The sequence below is a fragment of the Vulpes lagopus genome, chromosome X (assembly GCF_018345385.1).
Source record: "Vulpes lagopus strain Blue_001 chromosome X, ASM1834538v1, whole genome shotgun sequence".
NCBI classification, from domain to species: domain Eukaryota; kingdom Metazoa; phylum Chordata; class Mammalia; order Carnivora; family Canidae; genus Vulpes; species Vulpes lagopus.
In genome coordinates, this window is record NC_054848.1 from 11,652,683 (window position 1) to 11,677,867 (window position 25,185).

At 43.0% G+C, this 25,185-nt stretch overlaps 1 protein-coding gene across 4 annotated transcripts in view; it reads right to left on the reverse strand.

Annotated features, from left to right (window-relative positions):
• The window catches only part of PIR (pirin), a 105,936-nt gene that overhangs the window by 12,091 nt on the left and 68,660 nt on the right, over positions 1-25,185 (reverse strand). For all 4 annotated transcript variants that reach the window (XM_041741711.1, XM_041741709.1, XM_041741707.1 and 1 more), the window contains exons 6-7: positions 18,325-18,409; positions 6,245-6,289 (exon numbers count right to left, since the gene is read on the reverse strand). In XM_041741711.1, the coding sequence (XP_041597645.1) occupies positions 6,245-6,289; positions 18,325-18,409 (130 nt within the window). The remainder of the gene's footprint in view (positions 1-6,244; positions 6,290-18,324; positions 18,410-25,185) is intronic.

Genomic DNA, 25,185 nt, shown 5'->3' on the forward strand with positions numbered 1-25,185 from the left:
GGCGTCCCTGAAGAGGCACTGTATTAAATGTGCTTTACTGAGATTCCCTGCAGGTAATGGAACATGTGTTTTAGTGTCAACTCACTCCTACACGACACCCATATACGTTACCCACGAGGTCTACTCCTGGCCCCTCATTTTGTCACGTAGGACGTTCCACCATACATAAACCAAAACAACTTATACAGCCCCTTCGGTGTCTTTATGGAGTGAGCTGGCCAGAGACAACTCTCAAATAATGCTGAATTGGGCAATTCCTCTGCACCTCCTGTCAGGGGAGCTTGCTCAACGGTGGTGATCATGGGTCTGTGAGCAAACCTGAATTTGGAAATGAAGAGTTCCTGTTTTCCTAAGAAGGCCGATCCCAACTTTACGTGGAGGGCAACTGCTGCCCACTTGCTGTGCTGCTCTAGGAGAGGAATCACGATGCTGATTCTGAAGAGGCCATGCAAAATGCTCCAGTCTAAGGTAGCCTTTCCTTATAGACACTGAAGTCAGGTTTCCAGGTCATTCTAAGTGTACCTTTAGCTTCTGTATTGTTTTATGAAATATGTAAAACAGGATCCCCGAAAACAAACACTGCTTCTATCTGCGTATCCTTTCTATGCTATTTCACCCACCTGGTTATCTCCTGAACCTAAAATAAGTCTCAAAGAAAATATACTCTATTGTTTTTGACTACTTTCAATTATAAACAGAGCCCAAATCAGATAATACATAGTTTCCATGGAGCAGCTTTGCCAAGAATGTTAAATCTAATAGTGCAGTTAAGGAAGATGTAACCGAAAACAATTGAACTGCAAATATTTTTGTTTGCCTAAACAGTCCTGAAAGGGCAAAATACTTTCAAACATATTTTCAAGTTAGTGCTGCAGCTTCGGTGGGCGATTAATTGCTGGGCAACTTTCCCCCATAAGCCAGATTTCATTTTTCTTCTCTTTACAAGAACTGCCGTCCCAGTGACTTGCCATTCCACACATGCTGGCACTTCCACTAGAGCTTGATATCGTCAATTTTATATGTACAGTCGGGGCCCTCTTATCGATGCAATCAGGATCATTAATTCAAAAAGACAATCAACTGCCTCCAACGTTGTAAATTAAAGCGTAAATATGCATACATTTGCCAATTTTTAGAAATACAGTCAAGGTGGGTCTGCTGATTGGATTGAAGCCCTGTCTTTGGAAAGCATAACTATAATGACTCTAATCCCTAAAATCTTTCTAGATTATTAGTTGCCCCCACCCTTTTTCCTGTCATCCTTCCCATACTAACTCAAAAGCTCTTCTTTAGCAATTCACTCTTACAAAGCATTTGACTTAGCTGTTCTAAAAATACCAACTCTTTTTTTAAGATTTTATTTATTTATTTGAAAGAGAGAGACAAGAGAGACAAGAGAGACAGAGCAAGCACACACAAGCAGGGGGAGGAGCTGACTCCCAGCTGAGCAGAGAGCACGATGCAGGACTTGATCCCAGGCCCCTGAGATCATGACATGAGCCGAAGGCAGACGCTTAACCTACTGAGCCACTCGGGTGCCCCTAAAAATACCAACTCTTTTTTTACACTTACTTCATTAATTTACATATTGTTTAATTAAATCGCATAATTGCAATTATTGGTGCAACTGGCATAACAGATCCGAGAACAACCACAACTGCCTTTAAGCCCACTTCAGTGTGGCAGGAGGGAGTAGCAATGGGCACGCAGACCGGGGCTGCTGATCGTCCTGGGTGTTCAAAGCCCCTCACGCAAGGTATTCCCCTTGGAATGAGCGCACTGCTTAGTCCAGTCCATCCCAGGTAAGCGGAGGTCAACTCGGAGGGCTTCTAGTGTTTCCGCACCTTTACTGACATCCAGGAGTGGTGTCAAACTTAAAACCACCCAGAATCAGGAGCAAAGGGCTAAGCACGAACTAAGCATGAATAATTACTTACTTAAGTAAGTCTGAAACATTTCACTATCCGCATAAGCCATTTAGGTGTCATTTCACTAACCACAGACAAATATTTTTAGATTTCTAAATATATTTTCTCAGCCCAAACCGTATACCTGATACTGGTCCCTGTAGGAGACTGACATCCAAGCTGATACACTGTCCCAAGCTGCAGGGATATAGGATGTCAACTCCTCTACCCTTTGATCTCTGTGTTAATGCGTAATGTCATTTTCATCTCAGCTGCAGGGAAGGGGCTCAGTGCCAGTAGACTTGGGATCTATTGGCTTTCTGACCATGTGGTTTTTAGTTTCTTTTGATTTTTTTAAGAATGAATTTATTTATTTATTTATTTATTTATTTATTTATTTATGAGAGACACACAGAGAGAGAGAGGCAGAGACACAGGCAGAGGGAGAAGCAGGCTCCATGCAGGGAGCCTGATGTGGGACTTGATCCCGGGTCTCCAGGATCAGGCCTTGGGCTGAAGGCGGCACTAAACCGCTGAGCCATTCGGGCTGCCCCTGATTTTTTTTTTTAATCATATACTGCACAGATCTCAGCTGAGAGTGGGTCAAAGGACTTGAAGCCCCAGTAAAAGATTATTGTCAAAGAATTCACTCCGGTAATCTGTAATGTTGAAATTTCCACCTGTCCCCTTACTCAAAACTTAACAATGTCCGTCTTTTAAGAGCTCCCTGTATCAATTAATATTTTTTAGTCCTCCTAAATCTCCATTTTATGGAATCTCCCCAGATTACTTTCTCAACCCAAATGGCAGCCTATTCATTCCAGCTCAATGCACATTTATAACATCTATTCCAAGAGAAAGGAGGTGCATGACATTTTGGGAAAGACAATTACTTGCTTATCGGTTCCTGCCATCTGTGGTTTGCTGGTGCCATCCTGGTTTTAAAAGCAAGATAAAATTGAGGCAGTAAAGTCAGAAAGCGTTTTCTGGATTCTTATATAGATTGTATATGTCAGGACATATTTAATAGCTATCTGTGCTTTGTCTTTTTTCCTCTGGTGACTTGTTTTTGCCCTTTTGTTTTTCTCATTAACTTCTCCACTGGGGAGGGGGGCAGGAGGAAGGGAAGGAGATAAAATTCAAATGAGATCATTTGGCCAGTCACTCATTGGCTAAAGTGGAGTCCCAAGAGGCCAGTTACACGAGCTGGAATCTCTCCGAGGTCCAGTTCACCCCGGACAGATGCAAGTTCTTCGCTCCAAGGCTACAGACTGTGACCCCATTTCCTGCCAGATGTTTTGCACTTGCGGCCCACGGTCATGAGAGGTGACCAGGCCAGTGAATAGAAATGACTCAGGAAACCCCCCGCCTTGTCCAGAAAAACCAGGGGATGTATAGGTCATTCTTACCCCTCCAATAACAAGCTTTTCACTTGCTAAATTCTTGGACTAAAGGTCTGTTAAGAAACAGGGCTGTAACTACTGATTAAAATGGGTTTTGAGGGGCGCCTGGGTGGCTCAGTCAGTTGAGCATCTGCCTTCGGCTCAGGTCATGATCCTGGGGTCCTGGGTTTGAGCCCCACGGCAGGCTCCCTGCTCAGTGAGGAGTCTGCTTGTTCCTCTACCCCTGCTCTCTCTCTCTCTCTGTCAAATAAATACATTAAACCTTTAAAAAAAATTTAAAGGTTTTGAATGCCAGAGCAGGGGGGCCTCAGAGGGATGGGCAAAATGAGTGAAGGGGTGGGGGAGGTCCAGGCTTCCAGTTAGAGACTGAATAAGTCACAGGGATGAAAGGCACAGCCCTGGCAGTGCAGTGCGTGGCACTGTAACAGTGCTGCCTGGCGACAGATGCGAGCTCCAGGTGTGGGGTGCACAGTGTCACCTAGAGACTCGTCGAATCCCTATGATGTCCACCGGACCCTAATGTTACCTTGTGCGTCAACTCTACTTCAATTAAGAAAACAGGTTCTTGAAGATTATTTGTTCTTTTGTCTCCCCTTCATCCTCCACAACGCCACTCAGACCCAAATCAAGTATGAGCTTTTGCAGAGTCCAGAAGCCAAGAAAGGTTTGTTCGTTTTTAAATGGTTGAAAAATATCAAAAGAATAGCATTTCATGGCACATGAAAAATATACGCAACTCACGTTTCAGTGGCCATAAAGTCTTTCTGTTTTGGGCTTTTTTTATTATTATTATTCATGAGAGATGCAGAGAGAGAGGCAGAGGGAGAAGCAGGCTCCCCACAAGGAGCCTGACGTGGGACTCGAGCCCAGGACCCCGGGGATCATGACCTGAGCCAAAGGCAGACGCTCAACCGCTGAGCCACCCAGGCATCCCCATAAAGTTTTATTAGAACAGCCACCCCAGCTGTTTATGTATCACTGTGGCTGCTTTTATGCACAAGGGCAGGAAGGAATTGTTGCAACTAAAACTGTATGGTCCACAGAGATGAAAATATTTATCATCTGGCCCTTTTTTTTAAAATTTTTTTTAATTTTTATTTATTTATGATAGTCACACAGAGAGAGAGAGAGAGGCAGAGATACAGGCAGAGGGAGAAGCAGGCTCCATGCACCGGGAGCCTGACGTGGGATTCGATCCCGGGTCTCCAGGATCGCGCCCTGGGCCAAAGGCAGGCGCCAAACCGCTGCGCCACCCAGGGATCCCTGGCCCTTTATAACAAGTTTGCTGCCCCTGCCTTTTCTCATTCCACACAAACATTTCTGGTGTCCTTCCCACCTTAGAATTCCAAGTGCTTTCTCTACTACTTTCCATCTATGCAGATTATTTTGTTTCTCTTGAAATCATAAGGCAATGGCGCCACCACCATAAAAATAGTTTTCACTCTCCATTTGTATAAAGTACTTTGTGATACTCAAGATTTTCAAGAGATCAGAAAGCAAATGATGCTTCAACTCTTTCAGATGATTCATAGAGTTTAATTGTGATACCTGTGATACTACTACTAATTTTTTCCAGCTTTTTTCAAATGCTAAAATAAATGAATTTTGCTTCTGACCTGTAACTGAAATGCTATTCAGTGAAAGAGGAACTGAGGCCACTTTTGCTGCATAAAATCAAAATACATGGGTTTGTATTAGCATTATTTTCCTAAAGAGTAAATTGAGGCAGTTGAACTCTTTTTGGAGATTATAAAGAATGGTTTAAGTGGCTCTGGGTGTCACCTTCAAGTCCCAAGCAGATGTTACCAATAAGCCAGCTGTCGGGCCGTGTTACCCAGGAGGTGGCCGTGTTCAGGCCCCAGGAAGATAGTTCTTGCCGCAGAGCTAAGGCCGCAGGGGTGTGGGCAGGGCGCCTACAGCATCTGTGACAGCAGTTTTCTGTCAGGAGACACTTGCCCGACACGAGTGCCACTTCCAGGAGGATGGGGAGGGTGGGAGGAGATGCAGCAGGAACCAGCCTGACTGCAGGCTCCACTCTGCCACCACTGGCGGCTCCTCTGCGGCGGGGCTGGCTAAAAGGCTTAGGCTGGAAAAGACAAGTCAGACAGGGTGGCTGCTGTGTTGTCACTGCACAACGATTATGGAGTATGGCACGGGAAACGGTTTGGGGAGTCCTTGGTTTGGGGCCCCAGCCGACCAAGGCATAATCCTGGCAAGTTCAATAACTTTCTTTAGACTTGACTTCCCTTATCTATAAAATGACCATTGGGGCACCTGGGTGGCTCCGTGTTGAGTGTCTGCCTTCGGCTCAGGGCATGAGCCCAGGGTCCTGAGACCAAGTCCCGCATCAGGCTCCCTGTGGGGAGCCTGCTTCTCCCTCTGCCTCTCTCTGTGTGTCTCTCATGAATAAATAAAATCTTTAGAAAAATGACTGTTGGTTGTGTCTCAAATATCCCTCCTAGACTAGACAACAAGAGACACATCAATGACCCTTAAAATAAGAGAAAACCAACTTTGAGATTTCTCAGCGGCACCTGGGACTGCAAACTCACCTCCTTCCACCTCCCAGGAGAGAGAGTCCTGCTCCTCTTAGCCCACTAGAGCTCCATCCCTTCATTGGCATGGAGGTCGCCAACCTCTTAACAAGGTGTCAACCCAAGTGATCATGGTTGGACCTTACATCCGCACACAGGCCACAGGAAAATGGCAGCCATCGTGCCTGGTGTCCACATCCTCCTCCCTCACCGAACGTGCTGGAAGCTGAGAGGTGCTCGGTCCTGGGCATACCAGGATGTACTAGGATGTAGAGAGGGCTGGTGCTGGCCGAAAGGTGGCTATTATTTGATTACATGAAAGGTTTCATCTTGCTTTCCCTCCCCTCACTAGTTTCAACTACAGCACAACTGAACTCAAAGCAACAGAGTCATCACTTACCAATATACACATTTCCAGATATGGTATAAATGAAGCTTGTCCATCCTGAAAAAGGACCAGCAACATTAAAATGTTAGTGTCCATAATGCCCAAAGGAACAAAGCTATAATAATGATATGTTTAACAAAGATCTATGAAATATAAACATATCTAACAGATATGACAGATAAATTGAAATGAAATCCTTTATTTTCTCTTAGATTTATATTTTAAAAATTTAACTTATGTGAGCTGTTTATTTTTTTAAGATTTTATTTATTTATTCATTAGAGACACACACAGAGAGAGAGAGAGAGAGAGAGAGAGAGAGGCAGAGACACAGGCAGAGGGAGAAGCAGGCTCCATGTAGGGAGCCTGATGTGGGACTCGACCCCGGGGACTCCAGGATCACACCCTGGGTCGAAGGCAGGTGCTAAACCGCTGAGCCACCCGGGCGTCCCCTATGAGCTGTTTAATACACACACTCCCACTCCCACATGTGCACATGCATGGACACACATATACACGTACCCCTAAACTTAAGTGATTTGGCCCAGTATGTTTTAGAGCCACCCACGTAGGAGGTATACCAGTCACCTGGCTATACAGCTATATGCCAACAGCTGTCTTAACCAACTGTTCCCTCCCATTTTAACATCATGCTGATAACTGCAACACCCCAATCTGGCTTATCTTCAGTTCATTGTGCCTCCAGGTAGTTTTAAGTGTGAAGAAAATGCTAGAAACATGCTTTTTCTTTACTTAGTTGTATTTTAGTCTCTAGTGAACTCACTCCTCTTCATGTATCCTAAAACAGAGCATCAGGTCCAGGGATTTGGGGATGCATAATCTTTGGGGTACAAGTGGGGATTGGATGGTCCATGCTCTCCCTAGAGCTGTGTACACAATTTTTCAAGTGTGTATACTTTTCTGTGAAGAGGGTACATAGCATTCACCAGACTCCTACTGTGACATGTGGGGCCAAGAGCTCAGAACCACAGACAACCTGCCACTTGCCCTCCCAATGCCAGGGAGCACAGGGTTTCCATGGGTGTTTGTACCCACGGCCCAGAAGGGATGCTGCAGTGCCACTGGAAGACCTGAGTGCAGAAATGGAAAACTCAAAACAGAATCAGGACATCACCTGTGTGCCTCCAGTGGAAAAGGAGAGGATGCGGGATGGAATGCATAGTGGAGCTCAAGGTGGAAGGGCAGGGCCCAGTTCACTGTGTCACCCTGTTGAGAGTTGACGTGGTGACACAGTGAACAAAACAAAGGCAGGCGTGGAAGGATCACGGAGGACCAAATACACTCTAGGGATGCAGGTGCGAAGACAGGTGGGGTGAAACACCCAAGAGAGAAGGTATGACTGATATCACTCGACATCAACCGAGTCTGGTTGAGAAAATCCAAAGGATGGCGAAGCAAACCAAGACCCTTGGGCAGATACCAGAAGAGGTTCACCCTCCCACCTTCCAAGCTTTCCTCTCTGGGATTTTTACCAGACTCACTTTAAGGCCTCTGGAAGTAATTCCACCGGCTGACAGCTCACTCACACTTGTTCTCCCTTCTCTGTCTACCGTCAGTGAACATCACACACTCCCGTGCCTGCGCTGTGGGCGGAGACACCGGCATGAAGAAGGCCCAGCTGGGGTGGACCAGTTGTGCAATCTGGGGGAGGAGGGTCGGGATGCTGCAAGCACAGGCCAACAACCCACGGCCCAGTTCCAGTGTCTTATCTGGGGGGGGGGGGCGGCTCTATGAAAGTGCTGCTCTCTCTCCTTTTGGATGGACGCTCAGCCTCCCCAGTCCTATGTAGCCCGATGTGCAATGAAACTCTGCGACAAAACCCCTTACCTCGCTGCTCCTTGAAAACATTCACCATGGGACATTGTTCACATTGATTTTTCAAAGTGCTAATGTCTTCGCCGTGTTGTTCGGATTATTAAAAAAATGCACACACATCAATTTAAAACATATTTTAAGACTTGGAAGGGTGTAATCTCTAAACTGAAAATCTTTCTGTGATCTTCCTTCTCGGCCTGACATAAATATTGCTAGCAATTTGATATTTATGCTTTCAGTTTCTTTTTTGTTTCCGGCGCTATGTATCATTTGCTTAAAAGCTAGAACAAACTCAGTGTTCTATTCCGAATACCTTTCCATGTCAAAACAGAGAAGTAACTCATCCTCGGGAAAGACTGCAAAGCATTCCGTTGTAAGGCCACGTCATAATTTACGTAACCAATCCCTTCTTCATGCTTGAAAGGTACTAAAAAATTAATGGCTTCTGAGTTTGAAAAAAAACCCTCAGAGCTCTCAATTGCTCAGCTGGGTTTTTAACTGGGATTACTCGGATTGTTCTCATCGCATTTCTCCTCCACCCTCTTTGCTTCATTTCTACTCACCCTCCAAAAAGAAAACTAGTCCACACACAATTTCCCTGGCTTGTTTTCTGTTTCATCTTTATACATGATCCAGAAGGGTCAAACATTTGCTCAAAGGAATGGCCAAGTCCTTCTGCAAACCTGGACGTATTTTCAGCACTTTGGAGACAATCTTTGAGATGCTGGTTTGCTGTATTCCTGGGGTTGGTCTCACTAAAATAAATTCCTTTCTTGTTTCACCACTACTTCTTTCTCTGCCTTTGGATTTTGTCAGGGGCGAGTGGCCAAACTTGGTGCTCTTACACCCTTGTGCCCCAGCTAGAAACCTCGTTTAATTTACCGTGAAACAAGAGCTGGATTGTGTGAAGGCTTCCTATATGTTTAAGAACCACCACTTTTTATTGCAATTATTCCTCGTCTGTGAAGAGCAGGATTACATCAGCAAAGAGCTCTCTGGTCTCCTCATCCTTTTCTCCTGCCTCCCCACTCTGCCCAATTTTAAGTCCTGCACCAGGAATTGATACCATCCCCACATTTTTACTGTTGTCAGAGGTCGCAGGCCCTACGGTTTCCTTTCTTCCACAAACACGGTCTCCAAGCTACTGGCTCTGTGCAGCTGGGAAGCTCTTCCCCTCCCTTGGGCCATGACAGAGCAAGTAAGTTGGGCTGGAGGTCTCACTTCACCTCTGGCCCTGGACGACAGTTTAATCAGCAACACATGGAAGCCGGACCTCCTTTAGTCAAACATAAAAAATGTAAAGCTATGAACTATGCAAATCATTTTCTGTGGCTTCTGCTCTCATATCCAGGGAGGTTGCCAATTCTTGCCAATGTCCCTAGTGGGAGCTTTTCTTGGCGACATTCCTTGCTTTAACCCAGCTCATTCTCCTGCTGCCTTAGCCGGAGAGTTCATTATTTCAATGAACTTTCCAGCTATTCCCTATACATGTGATATGGGAACAAAAGCACAAGAAATAAAATGTCCTTACTGCCTACAGCCCACTGACAAGTCCCTGAAACAGGCAGAGTGACCTTCCTCTAGGGACTCAGCTGCCTGTATGTTAAGACCTTGCTAAGGGGCAAGAGGCAATCTTAGCCCGACCACCACCGGGATCCTGTAAGTCTATTTTAACATAAACATTCCTTTGGAAACTTCCCTTTTCTCTACTCTCCAAGATATATGTTGGCAATCATGCCCCACGCATATGGCCCACTGATGCACATCTGAAGGGTCTCAGGACTGAGTTTTTACTAGACAGTACCTTTCCCTAATAATAGCCAGCCCACTCATGGTTCTGGAAACCTTGCTTCCAAAATTCCTGACATACTCACACTGTCCCTGAGCCCCTCCCAACTTGAGAGTATATAATGGGCCACTCCTCATGACCCCAGCATAGCTCTTTCTGCCCGCGGGTCCTGTCCCCGTGCTTTAGTAAAACCACCTTTTTGCACTGAAGGGACCTCAAGAATTCTTTCTTGGCCCTCGGCTCCGAACCCCACCACTTCAAACCACATCACTCATGACACTTCTCCTACCTTCCATGCCCCTAAGTTCATCTTGGGCAGGCAGCTCCCTCACCATGGATTTCACGCCTGCAGACCTAGGTTGGGAGGCAGACCCACCTCAGGCTCAGGTCACGATCCTATGGTCCTAGGGTCCTGTTGGCTCCCTGCTTAATGGGGAGTCAGCTTCTCCCTCTCCCTCTGCCTGCCACTTCCCCTGCTTATGCTCGCTCTCTCTCTCTCTGTAAAATAAATAGATAGGGGGAGGGAGGGAGGGAGGGAGGGAGGAAGAGAGAGAGAGAAAGAATCCCATGGAAGCTTTCTGGTCTTTATAGACTAAGCCTACAGTGAAGTTTTCCCACCACTGAGATATATTAATGTGACCATTTTTAACTAAAATAATACATGTTACGCGATGCCTGGGTGGCTCAGTGGTTGGGTGCCTGCCTTCAACTCAGGTTGTGATTCCAGGATCTGGGATTGAGTCCCGCATCGGGCTCCCTGCAGAGAGCCTGTTTTTCCTTCTGCCTATGTCTCTGCCTCTGTCTCTGTCTCTCTCTCTTGGTCTGTGTCTCTCATGAATAAATAAATAAATCTTTTTTAAAAATACATGTTACTATTATTTCTTAGCTTTATTTGGACACACTCTCCTCATCTTCAAATATACAGTGCTCACAATTGGTTTTTAATTGCTCAGAAAAATTCAGAAAACATTTCAAATATGTAGTTATAATCATAAAATTATACTGAGGGCTGCAAAATAGAAATCACTTTAGGCCTATGAACTTAGATTAATGGCAAGACAAGTGGGAACCCAAATATATAGAACTTTAAGGATTAAATAAAGGTTCAGAAAGCAAAAGAAACCTGAAAAAGCAGAGAATGCCCTAAGATGATCAAAGGGCATATTCTGGCACCTGTTTTAAGAGGAAAAAGATTTAAAAAAAAACTTTTATGGGGGGGGGCAGAGGGAAAGGGAGAAAGAATCTTAGGCTCCATGCCCAGCATGTAGCTTGATCTCAGGACCTGGAGATCATAACCTGAGCCGAAACCGAGAGTCTCAAGAGAAAAAAGATTTTTAAGGAGGACCTGAAACTATGAAAAGAGAAAAAAAAAACCCTGTCAAAGTTGAAATGTGTTTAAATTCTTCGAATGATTTATTACTTTACATTAACTATGAATTTAATTTGTTCTCTTCTAAAAACGATATATTGGAAAAACAATACAATTTTCAAACTGGGGAGATGCATTTGAAAATTTTCAAAACTTGGTTTTTTCCTTAACCTATCTGCAGAGTCTTGGATTGATTTACCAATATGCCCGAGGTACTACTGATGGGGGTGCTGGTGAGCGAAGGCCCCCTCATTCGTCTGGACCTCAGTAGTTAAGAGTCACAGCGCAAGTGCAACTGTGTAAGTTACACTCTCATCCCAACACTCCCTCACTCGTTGACCTTGAGTAAGTTCAGGTCAAGTAAGTAACTTCTTTGTCCCTCAGCCTCCTCATCTGAAAAATAAAATAATCAGTCCTTACCTCACCGTAGGGGTTAATATAAGGGAAGTACTTAGAGCAATTTCTGGCAAACGATAAGCACTTACTAAATGTTAGCTATAATTATTATTCCTACTGGATGATTCAGTGAAGTCCGAGCCCCCCAAAATGTTCATGATATTCCCTATGATGGATTTGTGCTATTTTTTTTCTCTTTTCGAAAACCACATTTGTAAACAATGCAATTGCACCTCACTACATAGGAAACTCAACTGCAGGGGTAGATATATCAATACAGAAGGCAAAACAACAAAGCATCTATAATAGAACTTTTTCATGATCTTGAGCTGAGAGGGTTTATTAATAAAGAAGCCACAGAAAGCACTCACTAGCCTTTAAGGTACAGATCGATACATTTAGGAATTTTTATTTATTAATGGATAGAAAAATATAATAGTACACAGAAGAGTGAAATAGAAGGCCAAGGGGAGGAGATATTTGCACCACAAACAACTGACAATGACAAGCACCCACAATATAGAAAGAGCTCCTACAAATCAGTATGAAAAAGATTGACAACCCAGTCAAAGGAAAATATGAAGCTTCTCCCTGGATAATTTTATGTTCAGGCTCTGGCTCGTGGTCATCACTGCTCTGAAGACTTACTAACATCCATCACTGTGATGAGTATATCCTAAGGACAAGGGGCTCGGTGATTGACTTAATGTACTACTGGTAAGTAGAGAGCTTGGCAAAAACTAGCCATGAATTAAATCATGTTTTCTGCGTAGTGAACAAAAGCAGCCTTTGTTCTCTCTATGAAAATCTAAGATTTTCTCCCTGAAAATCTAAGATTCCACATGAATCATTCATGTTTGGGGCATTCTCCTTTCAAAAGTAGCTAATGACATTTAGGCAGGAACTCTGAGGAGAATTCACCATGGCTTCCCTTCCATTTTCAAAAAAAAAAAAAAAAAACCACTACATTTTTGAGTCACTGATCATATGGAAAACGTACTGCACTTTGACTCAAGATCATAAGCTTGGCAAGCTGACTTGAAGACACCCAGTGCCTCCTGGCATTCATGCCCTGTGCAACCTTCTCTTCTCTGAGCGTGGGCTGCACCTATTGGCCTGGCTCTAACCAGCAGAATCAGCGAAACTAATGGGCTGTCACTTCTGATACTGGGTTACATAAAGACTCTGGCTTCCATTTGCTCACTCTTTCTCTTCCTCTCTCACTTGTAAGCTTTTGATAAAGCCAGAGGCCGTGTTGTGAGCTGTCCTATGGAGAGGCCCATGTGACAAGGAAGTAAAGGTGGACTGCAGCCAACACGTCTCAGAAACTGAGTGCTGTCACCAACCACACGGGTGTGGGCTTGGAAGCGTATCCTTCGCAGTCAAGCTCTGGGATTGCTGGGACTCCGCTGACACCTGAATCACAGCCTTGTAAGAGTCCCTGAGTCAGAGACCACAGCTAAACCATGAGACAACAAATGTTATCTTATAAGCCACTACACTTGGGAGTAATTTGTTATACAGCAACATAGGTAAGTAATACAATAAGATTTATTTAAACATAAGCCAATGGGATTTACTGAGTAGTTATTGTATACACAGCATTAAAATCTAATTTTTAAAAAAGATTTATTTGAGAGTGAGAGCAGGGGGGAAGGGAGGGGAAGAGGGAGAGGGGAGAGAGAATCCTAAGCAGACTCCACGCTGAGCACGGAGCCCTGAGATCACGACCTGAGCTGAATCCAAGAGCCAGACGCTTAACTGACTATACCACCCAGGAGCCCCTAAGATCTACTTTTTAGAAAAGTGTTTGAAGCATTCATTCCTATCCCCCCACCCCCAGTTTTACTGGGATGTAATTGACAGGGCTCCTTTCTGTTTTTTTTCCTCCCACAGAAGCAAAAATACATTGACAATATTTAAGAGAATGAATTATCTTAAAGTTTCCTATTGCTGCTGTAACAAATCACCACAAACTTGGTGGCTTAAAGCAACACAAACCGTTATCTCATAGTTGAGGAGGTCTAAAGTCCAAAAATGGGTCTTGAGGGTCTACAATCAAGGTATCAGCAGGGCAGCCTTCCTTCTAGAGGCTCTAGGGGAGAATGCATTTCCTTGCCTTTTCTAACTTCTAGAGATTGCCTCCATTCCTTGGCATGAGGCCCCCTCCCATTTTCAAAACTAGCAACTACATCACTTGGACCTGCGCTTCTATTGGTCTTTCACTCTGCTCTCGCCGCCTCCTCCATTTACACAGACCCTTTGATTATACTGGGGCCACCTGGACTATCCAGGCCACTCTCCCCATCTCAAGATCCTTAACCTAATCACATCTGCAACATCCCCTTTACCATGGAAAGTAACATATTCCCGGGTCCCAAGGATTAAGGCTGTGGACATCTTTGTGGCACCACTATTCTGCTTACCACAGAAGGGTAGGCTATAGGTCCTCTAAAGACATCTTTTGGATTGATGTACATACAGCAAAGAAAATTAAAAGGTTGGGGGAAGTAAAAGAACACAAAATTAAGTGTTTCCATACCATAACCACCCTCCACTTTTAACATTCCAGATCATGATTTATTTATTTTTTAAATATTTTATTTATTCATGAGAAACAGAGAGAGAGACAGAGACACAGGCAGAGGGAGAAGCAGGCTCCCTGCAGGGAGCCCAATGTGGGACTCGATCCCGGGTCTTCAGGATCACGCCCTGGGCCGAAGGTGGCGCTAAACTGATGCGCCACCCAGGCTGTCCCCAGATCATGCTTTAAATTCCTAGTGGCAGAGTCACTGTGAAGGAAGACTGGGAGCGAGAGAGTGGCTGTTCAGAGCCAAACTTCAATGGAGTCAGAAGATAAAGGGGACATGAGGACCAGAAAGCCCAGGTTTCTGGGGACAGATAGATCCTTCCCTAGAAATACAGATTTAGGTCTTCTCAGTGAATGATAACAGTATTATCTGCATGTCAGTTTTCAGCAAGGAAGATCAAACTGCTTGTAAGAGATGGTCAAAGTCTCGGCAAAAACAACAACAACAACAACAAAAACCCAAACCAAAAACAACTGCTTATTCCCATTTTAGCCAAGAGCTAACATGAAATACGTGTGGCCGATGTTAAAGGAATCTGGTACTGTCAGAGACTTGACAAATTGGATTCTTTGTAAGTGATGCACTGTCCAGGCTTGGTTCCTGATATCAGCTCCCTTCCAAATCATCACTGCATGAAACATCTGTTTTCTGCAGGATTAGCCCAACTCCACAGAAATATGTCTTAACCAAAGGAAAGACAGAGATGGTAAAAAACAATTCTCATACAATTTATGGGAAAGAATTCATATAAAACCTAGTCTGATTCATGAGAAATGTTTCTGATCACCCTTAACTCGATTTCCCTTGGGAAATACATATTTCCCTGGTAGGAGGGATGTGATAGTAGCGCTGTATGCCTCTATTTCTATCCCACTGCTTTGGTAATGATACAACGATGTCAACATTAGATCAGCAAAATCACAAAGCTTATGCCAAAAGCCAAACATAACCCAGACATCCATGTCAAATCCCCTTACCATGAGTAACAAAACACTCAAAATATTATAAACAAAACATGTCCAGGACCCAGCCAATGACAAACACATTTTAAGAAATATTGATGCAAAAAAAAAAAAAAAGAAATATTGATGCAGCAAAGCACCCAAATAAAATGAATTTACACAGTCTTCGGGTTTTATAATGGAATTTGACCTGGAAAGGTGGTTTAAAAAAAAAAAAAAAAGGATAAAAGGTGACCTTGACTTGAATGACTTGATAATAAAATTTATGCAGCATAATTTCACCAGTCAATATGGCTGATTATAGGCAGCCAGAACTATCAAGCTTGTAAATAATAAGTGCTTTATGATACCTGAACTACATTGTTTGTCTGGTACTGGACAGACACACCTCGAACTTTGGATTTGTCACTGAATGTAATGAAAACAGAGACAAGCGTGTGTGTGTGTGTGCGTGTGAGAGAGAAAGAGAGAGAGAGGGAGAAAGAGAGAGAGTGGGAGAGAGAGACAGACAGGCAGACAGAGACACTGAGAAAAAGAGGATACACTATAATTAGAAGTGATGTCCTGGAAAAGACAGGTTCTTCGGTTTCATAGCTGGGTTCATAACAGATCTGCTCCAAGTGGGTTTATACTGACTCAGTGATAAACGTGCATTTCTAAGCTACTGGCTTTTGCATCCCTCCAGAAATGTTTTTGAAAACAAATCTCAGATTTACAATTTATAATGACAAAATAAAACAGAAGGAGAGCCTTTTAAAGTGCCATATATAGAGTAGTGACTCAGGGCAGGACAAAACTTAACATGAACCATCCACTTAGTATCAGTGGGGTCATGGAGAAACTGGTGCTCTCAGATGCTCCTGATGGAAAGGACGATTGTGTTTCTGAATTGCAGCCTGGCGATGTGTTTTAAAATTAAACATGCATATACCTTGTGACCATCCCTGGAAACCTACCGCATCAAAATAAGTGCCCGTATGGAAGGGCATGTGCCTATGGATGTTTATCACAGACCAGTGTGCAGTGGCCAGGCGCCAGGTACAGAGGGAGTGCCTGTATGGGTCAACCCATAGCACAGTAGACCACCGTTACCACCATTACCACCACGGCCAAGAGAAAGAGACTCATAAGAACAAACTAGTGGTTGCTAAAGAGGAGGAGGATGGGGAGATAGGTGAAGGGGACTAAGATATACAATCTTCCAGTTATAAAATAAACAAGTCATAGGGATGAAAAGCACAGCATCGGGAATAGAGTCAACAATAACGCTGGAAAAACTCTGTGGTGACAGGCGGTGAGGACGCTTACTGTGGTGAGCGTGCCGTACCGTACATAACTGTAGGAGCACTATGTTGTACGCCTGAAACTAAGATAATATTATATGTCAACTCTACTTCAATTACAAATTTTAAAAATTAAGTCAAAGAATAAAGAGCCATACAAGCAGATTGGGAAAGAGTTCCATGAGGAATTGTTGGTCAAAAAAGATGCATGAATGTATTTATCGTATGATTCCATTTTGGTAAAATGATGAAAAATAGCCCTGTGTATGTATACATTTGCATGCACATATATGTCAGTGTAGAATAGTGGGTGTAGGGGAAAACACAGCAAGGCCTAATGTGAGTATATATCTAGGATAGATCCTAGAGCTGGGATATATAGGGAAGATACTGGAAGGAACTGGAGGGAAGAAAACTCAAAAATATAAGTAAAAAGCACTGCACTTAAGGTTAAAGCATATGCACTTTCTGGGGCGTCTGGCTGGCTCAGTCAGAAACGCATAGGACTCTTGATCTTGGGGTTGTGAGTTCGAGACCCACGTTGGGTATAGAGGTTACTTAAAAATAAAATCTGAGCAGCCCGGGTGGCTCAGGGCAGCCCAGGTGGCTCAGCAGTTTAGCGCCGCCTTCGGCCCAGGGCCTGATCCTGGAGACCCGGGATCAAGTCCCACGTCGGGCTCCCTGCATGGAGCCTGCTTCTCCCTCTGCCTGTGTCTCTGCCTCTCTCTCCCTCTGTGTCTCTCATGAATAAATAAAATCTTTTAAAAAATAAAAATAAAATCTATATTTTAAAAAAGCATATATGCTTTCACACTTGCTGTTATAAAAGTTGTGTATAAGGGTAGGCATATGTTTAAGTAGATAAATCTAAAAAGTTTTTCTGTACCTAAAAATAACCAGTACCACAAAACCAAAGAAGAAAATAATGGATCCAAGGTGAATGCCTAATGACCTCAGATGCAACCAGTTTTAAAAATAAAATTGGGTTGGGATGCCCGGGTGGCTCAGCAGTTAAGCGCCTGCCTTTGGCCCAGGGCATGATCCTGGAATCCCAGGATCGAGTCCCGCATCAGGCTCCCTGCATGGAGCCTGCTTCTCCCTCTGCCCGTGTCTGCCTCTCTCTCTCTCTCTCTCTCACAAATAAATAAAATCTTAAAAATAAAATAAAATAGGCCTTGGGGCACCTGTGTGGCTCAGTCAGTTGAGCATCCAACTCTTGGTTTCAACTCGGGTTTGTGAGATCAAGCCCCGAAAGGGGCTCTACCCTTGGCGGGGAGTCTGCTTAGGATTTTGGCTCTCCCTCTCGCCCTCCTCCTGCTTGTGTTCTCTCTCCAAATAAATAAAACCTTTAAATAAACAAATGAAATCGGCATTAAACACCTGGGAGTATTGTAATTATTCTTTGAATTTAAAAGTCAACTCTAGGGTAAGTCAGTCATCCGTAACAACACCTTTATCGAGAGATATCTACAGCTCAATGAGCACCTGTTCACAAGCGATGAGGTTGAAATCTGCCTCCAGGAACACTTTGAATCCCCACTGGCTAGGAAATCAGGAGATGGGGATAAAAGTCCTCCCTTGCCCAGCAAGTCTTGATGACACCTTGACCAAGTAACTAATCTGTAGAGTCTCAGTGTTTACACCTGTAAAAGGGGGGGGGGGGCAGGCAGTCTGGCCCTAACATTCTATGAATTCCACATGATCTTTGCTTGAAAAGCCCCAGCAATATTTGCCAAATGTACTTACACCCAAACAAAGTCTATCATAGCATTTCGTGCTAAGGTTCAGAAATGAGCACATTTCAGAGAAAGTGGTCCCTTGTTTTCGTTTTTGATTCTGATGATGAAACCCCAGAAGCCATCATACCTTTAGGAATAGGCTGGGAATGCTTGGCTCCTTGGTCCAATTTGAAGTCCAAATATAAGGTTGGTGTGCGCGTGTAAATCTTAGACTGAAAAGGAAAAGGAAACCATTAGCCTCTTTTCCAAAAATAAAGTTCTTCACTTCAGCTGGGCCCTTCTCTGATGAGCGTCGGGCCCGGATGATTATATTACCGGTTCCTCCCTTCACAAGTGCTGTTAAAGCAAGGGAATGGGCTACCATACATCCCCCTCTTAAGACCTTGGTCTAAAAGTTAACCCTCCTAGCTTTACAACATGGTTGACAAACTAATTTCAGGATGACAGCTGTCTCCCTATAACCACATCTCAAATACAGTCTGAGGTGAATAGTTTGTCGGCCAAGAGTTGCCTGAGCTTGCTCACTTCCAGGCTTCTACTTGATATAGTAGGTTATCTCATATCCCCGTGTATGCTTCTCCCCCAGGTCTCAATAAGGCCATGTCCATTTAAAAAAATTTAGGTGGCCAGTAAATATTTTTATTTGTTCTAACTTGGCCCTTTTGGGAAAAAAAAAAAGGTTGTTTACCACCACTAGCTTGAAGAAAAAGCCACAACTCCGAATGTGAGAAAAGCAAACTTCTGTGGGACTCTGCACTGTAAACAGTGGCTCTGATTCCATCAACAGCTAAGCAGAGTTTGTAATCCACTATGATACCATTTTGAATCACTGGCACAGTCCAAGATCCAAGGGATTATCACTGTTGCTATGAACTTTATGTCTCATTTATCTCAAAGCCCCAGCGGTTCTGTTTGACTTTTTAAAAACTGCAAATACACACAAAAATGAAAAAGCACACAACACCAAATTTGGCAAGGATGTGGAATAACTTTCATACACTGCTGGTGGGACTAGCCCTTGGTATAAACACTGCAAAAAACTGCTTGGCAGTATGCAGGACAGATGAATAAATGCATTACCTATGACCCCAGCGTTCCATACATACGTGGATCCCCAACAGAAGTGTTCACCTAAAGACAAGAACTTGAATCTTGATATCACTTGATAGTGATACTGTCAGTAACAGCAGAAAAAATGGAACTATTCCAGCTATCTTTAATGATAGAAGGGATAAGTGAGTTGTAATCTACTTACACAATGAAATACTATGCGGCAAGGAGAATGAATGAACCCAACTATATACAACACCTCAGAGGAATCTCACAATCATACTATTAAGCAAATGAAGGCAGACACAGAATATCATAGACCGTATTATTCCATTTCTCTGAAATTCAAAATAAGGTAAAATTAATCTATGATGTCAGAAGTCAGAAAAGTGGTTACCTTGGGAAGCTTAGGAGCTGGAATGGGTTAAAAAGGAGATATCCGAGGCCAAACAATGTCTGTCTCTAGACCTGGATTCTGGTTTTATGGGTGTGTTCACTGGGTGAAAATTTTCTGATCTGTACACTTGATTTATGTACTTGTCTGTGTCTATATTTTAGCAAAAAGCTTACATTCATTAAAAACATACATGTGTCAATAGACCAAAAGAGAGGCTCCAGAGCCCAGAGTTATTTACTATCCTTGATAAAGGCATCATTTTGCAGAGAATAATTTTATAAATACTACAAGGATACGGACATTTCACCCAGGGCCAACCCACAGTGCCTGTCACATAGTAGGTAGTCAATAAATATTTATTGACTGATTTTCATAATGGAAAAATCCCATGCACAGTAATACATTTATTTACAGTATACATAGGGTACTACTCATCAGTATCTTTACTTACCCTTAGCAAAATGCCTCTCTTTAGGACAGGTGTTTTGGTATGGTCAAAGTGTGTGTCTGTACATTAAATTTTGGAATAAAGAACTGTAAATAATGTAAATAATATGAATATCTCATTTTTGAAGCTCTGGGTTTTAAAAGGTCTGGTAGGTGGTTTTATGTGGCTTAGAAGGCCAAGCTGCATCAATGTAGCTTCAAAGGCTGCAAAAGCAAATTCCCCTGTGCATACATAAATGAAACCAGAAAGACTTACAGCATTGAACGCAACCTGAGGCCAAACATTCACAATCAATCTGAAGATGTTGAACCATACATAAAACAAGGGCAGCACCCATGGGACACAGGATCTAATTCTCTACGATCCTTAGGTGTGTATGGCACCATCTGGAAAGGATTTGGTTTTGCCTGATGAAGTCTCCTAAAATTACCTCTAAAAAGATCAAGGGTAGGGGCGCCTGGCTGGCTCAGTCGGGGGAGCATGTGACTCTTGATCTCGAGTTCGTGAGTTCGAGCCCCACGTTGAAGGTAGCCGTTACTTAAAAATGAGCAAATAAGATAAAAAGATCAAGGGTAAACTTCACATAGTGATGATTCGTCTGCCTGGACAGTATTTGGTTCTCTTCTAGAAGAAGAATCCCTGTTTAAGTGTCTTTCCTAACTTCTGTCTCAGTAGCAGATGCAGTATCCCTGCCTACTGCAAAGAGCTTTAATCACAGAGGCCCCTGGATTAATTTTTACTAGAATTCTCCAACAACGTAGTCATTAAAAATACTCTTGAACTGGAAATGGGAAGGCACCGATGCCAGCATTGCTTTTCCCGTTGACTAACAAAGCACGTATCTTCTACTGGGCTTAATTCACTCATCTGAAAAATCTCATGATAGGACCCACTGATTTTTAAATTCATGCATGGTTCTAAAATTCTGAGTCAGAAAATTAATGTTTTCCTCCACATCCTAATTTTGAAAGTTCCCTTCTGATTCTCAGACTAGAGCTGTTAAGAAGGGAGCATGTGTCTGGAGCAAAGAAGAGCGCCTAGAGCTGTGGGGAGTGAGTGAGGAGCTACAGGTTACCTTGCTCTAGCCTTGCCCTCCTGGCAAGCTCTTTCTTTTTTCTTAAAGATTTTATTTACTTACGAGAGAAAGAGAGAGAGAGAGAGAGAGAGAGAGAGAGAGAGAGAGAGAGAGGGTCAGAGATATAGGCAGGCTCCACGCAGGGAGCCCAACGTGGGACTCGATCCCAGGTCTCCAGGATCACGTCCTGGGCCGAAGGCGGTGCTAAACTGCTGAGCCACCCGGGCTGCCCTCTTTCTCTTTTCTTCCTGCCTCGAGCTTCTCAATCTCATCTAAAAAATAGTAACCTATCTCACAAGACCGCCACTATGCTGACCCACATGTGCACACATAAACACACACAAAATTCTGCATTTACAAAAATCTAACCAGAAACCAGTGAGACACATTAGAAAGCCACAAATATATCCTATCATCTTACAGTGTGAAAAGGGCTAAAGGGAAATTTTTAATTCCTTCTGAAAGTGTTTTTCACACCAATAGCCTAAAAGAGAATCCCAATTCTAATACCCTTTTTTGTACTGAAAATGGGAGCGCTGAAAGTTTTAATATAACACATGTCTTGAATAATCAACTACCCCAAACCTACATGTATATTGTTCCATTTCATTCAAGCCGTGATGAGATAAAATCAATTTGGAAGCTGTTCCTATGAGTGAGTGAGTGAGTGTGTGTGTGTGTGTGTGTGTGTGTGTGTGTGTGTAGGTGCATATATATGTGTCATACACAGTTTTTGAAAAGATTTTAATTTTGATCTTCCACAGTAACTCTGTTGAAATGGAAAATGTAAATTATGTTCATTTAACTCAAAGATAATGCCAGCCTTGAATGCACTGTGAGCAAACCTAGATTTAATTTTTCTATTACACACACTGCTGACTTGCACCCATAAAGAAAGATCACCATTAGGACATTCTTTTCTGTGTTCCGCTTTGTTTATTTTCGTGCATAGTATCAAACTATTAATGTGGTCCTCGAAACAGAATGAGAATTCAATGACACAAATCATTCCTTTTTGGGTAAAACTCAGCTATCAATGTATATGTGTTTCCACAGGATTAAAATGAATCAGCCCATGGCAACCTAAAATAAAATATTACTCTACAAATCCATTTCAGCACGAACCGAACGAACGCATTTAAAGTCCATCAGTGAAATTGTTTTCTTTTTCCTTTTCCCTGTTTTGGTCCTGATCAATACTGCCTGCACAGGTACTAAAATCCGAGGCCATTCCTCTTTCGTCTTTCTTCTCACTTCCTACTTCTGGTCAAAGTATTTGCGAAACTTATCTTTAAAGGTTTTAGTCTGCATTTGAAAAATCCAATCGCTTAAAATCTTAGGCTTCAAATAGGCAGGCAAAGCTTCCAGGAGGTAACGTGAGACTCTTCAGGAGAGGTTATGGGTAATTTCTGGCTAACCTACAACAACAGGGGTTCTACAGAATCCAGACGAGCCTTGTCCCTCTTTCTCTATAAATGTCAGAATTAAGCCTCTAATGAACCTAACACACCACTCCAATAATGCCTGCGATACAAGCAAGACCAAACAAGGGCTACAAAACCACTTCCTTCCGAACCCCAGCTACCTTCATCTTAGAGCCTTCAAAGGCTTCCTGCTTACCCTGGCTCTTGGTGTGCTACCCGTGTCAGGCTGGCTTCCTGACTCTGCTTTTATTCATAAATGTGATCCTAATTAAGGAGATGAAATCACTTCCACATGGAAGCCATGTGGCCTAAAAAGCCTTCCCGTGAAAAAGAAGAGAGCACATTGTGCTGGTTGCTGTGCGTGAGCATGGCGCACGCAGGAGGTCTCTAATTTCACCTCTGCTCCCCTCACACAGAACTGCCATCCACTAATCGCTGAATGCTGCTAATTTTGCCACCATGCTGGCTTTCCCTGAAAGCAAATGGCAGCAATTTGTCACATGTCAGAGCTGTAATAAATGCATTCCCATTTCTCTGTGGGAAGGATTTCCAAAATCTTTTACGACTTGTTTTTTCAGGAAATGCACTCAAGTGCTCAATCTTACTACATGTTGCTTAAGCAAATTCCTCTAAGTAACCATGAGTGCAAACTCTCAATACCCTGGAAGAGAAAGAAACAATTTCCACCTGTTCTGGAACCCTCACCCTCATGTTGGATCATCCCCCTACTGTTGGATATTATGTCTTAGGGTTTGTTTGGGTCTTCTTTTTTTTTCATCATTGCTAACTTCTGATAAATACCTTTGTACGTAAATCTTTTTTAAATTTAAATTTTAGTTTTTGAACATACAGTGCCATATTGGTTTCTGGAGTGGAATTCAGTGATTCATCACTTACATACAACACCCAGTGCGCATCACAAGTGCCCTCCTTGATCCCCATCACCCACACACCTCTTGCCATCCTATTCGTTCTCTGTTGTTAAGTATCTCTTATGGTTTATTTCCCTCTCTTTTCTTTTCCACCTTCCCATATGTTCATCAGTTTTCTTTCTTAAATTCCACATATGAGTGAGATCATATGGTATTTGTCTTTCTCTGACTTATTTGGCTTAGCATAATACATTCTAGATTCATCCATGTCACTGCAAATGGCAAGATTTCGTTCTTTTTGATGACTGAGTGATATTCCAGTGTGTGTGTGTGTGTGTGTGTGTGTTTGTGTGTGTGTGAGTACACGTGCACTACATCTTCCCTATCAGTTGATGGACATTTGGGCTCTCTCCATAGCTTGGCTATTGTTGATAACACTGCTATGAACATTGGGGTGCATGTACCCCTTTGTATTTTTTTATCCTTTGGGTGAATACCCAGCAGTGCAACCATCGGATCATAGGGTAGCTCTATTTTTGACTTTTTGAGGAACCTCCACACTGTTCTCCAGAGTGGCTGCACCAGTTTGCATTCCCACAAACAGTGAGAGAGGGTTCCCCCTTTTCCACATCCTCACCAACACCTGTTGTTTCTTGTGTTGTTAAATTCAGCCATTCTGACCAGCGTGAGGTGGTAGATATCTCATTGTGGTTTTGATTTGTATTTCCCTGATGATGAGTGATGCTGAGCATCTTTTTATGTGTCTGTTAGCCATCTGGATGTCTTCTTTGGACAAATGTCTGATCATGTCTTCTGCCCATTTTTAATTGGATTACTTGTTTTTCAGGTGTTGAGTTGTGTAAGTTCCTTATATTTTGGATACTAACCCTTTACTGAATATGTCATTTGCAAATATCTTCTCCTATTCTACAGGCTGCTTTTTAGTTCTGTTGATTGTTTCCTTTGCTGGACAGAAGCTTTTTACCTTGATCAGGTCCCAATAGTTCATTTTTGCTTTTGTTTCCCTTGCCTCTGGCGACGGGTCTAGTAAGAAGTTATGGCTAAGGTCAAAGAGGTTGGTGCCTGTGTCCTCCTCTAGGATTTTGATGGTTTCTTGTCTCACATTTAGGACTTTCATCCATTTTGAATTTATTTTGTGTAGGGTGTAAGAAAGTGGTTCAGTTTCATTCTTCTGCACGTGGCTGTCCAGTTTTTCCAACACCATTTGTTGAAGAGACTTTTTTCCATTGGATGTTCTTTCCTGCTTTGTCGGACATTGGTGGACCATATAGTTGTGAGTCCACTTCTGGGTTTTCTATTCTGTTCCACTGATCTTTGTGTCTGTGTTTGTACCAGTACCACACTGTCTTGATGACCACAGCTTTGTAATATATCTTGAAATCCGGAATCATGATTCCAGTTTTTTTCTTTTTCAGTATTGCTTTGGCTATTTGGTGTCTTTTGTGGTTTCCTACCAATTTTAGGATTGTTTGTTCTAGTTCTGTGAAAAGTGCTGGTGGTATTGATACACTACATGTGTAGATTGCTTTGGGTACTACAGACATTTTAACAGGTTTGTTCTTTCAATCCATGAGCATGGAATGCTTTTTCCATTTCTTTGTGTCCTCTTCAACTTCTTTCATAAGTGTTCTATAGTTTTCAGAGTACAGATCTTTCACCTCTTTAGTTAGGTTTATTCCTAAGTATCTTATTGTTTTTGGT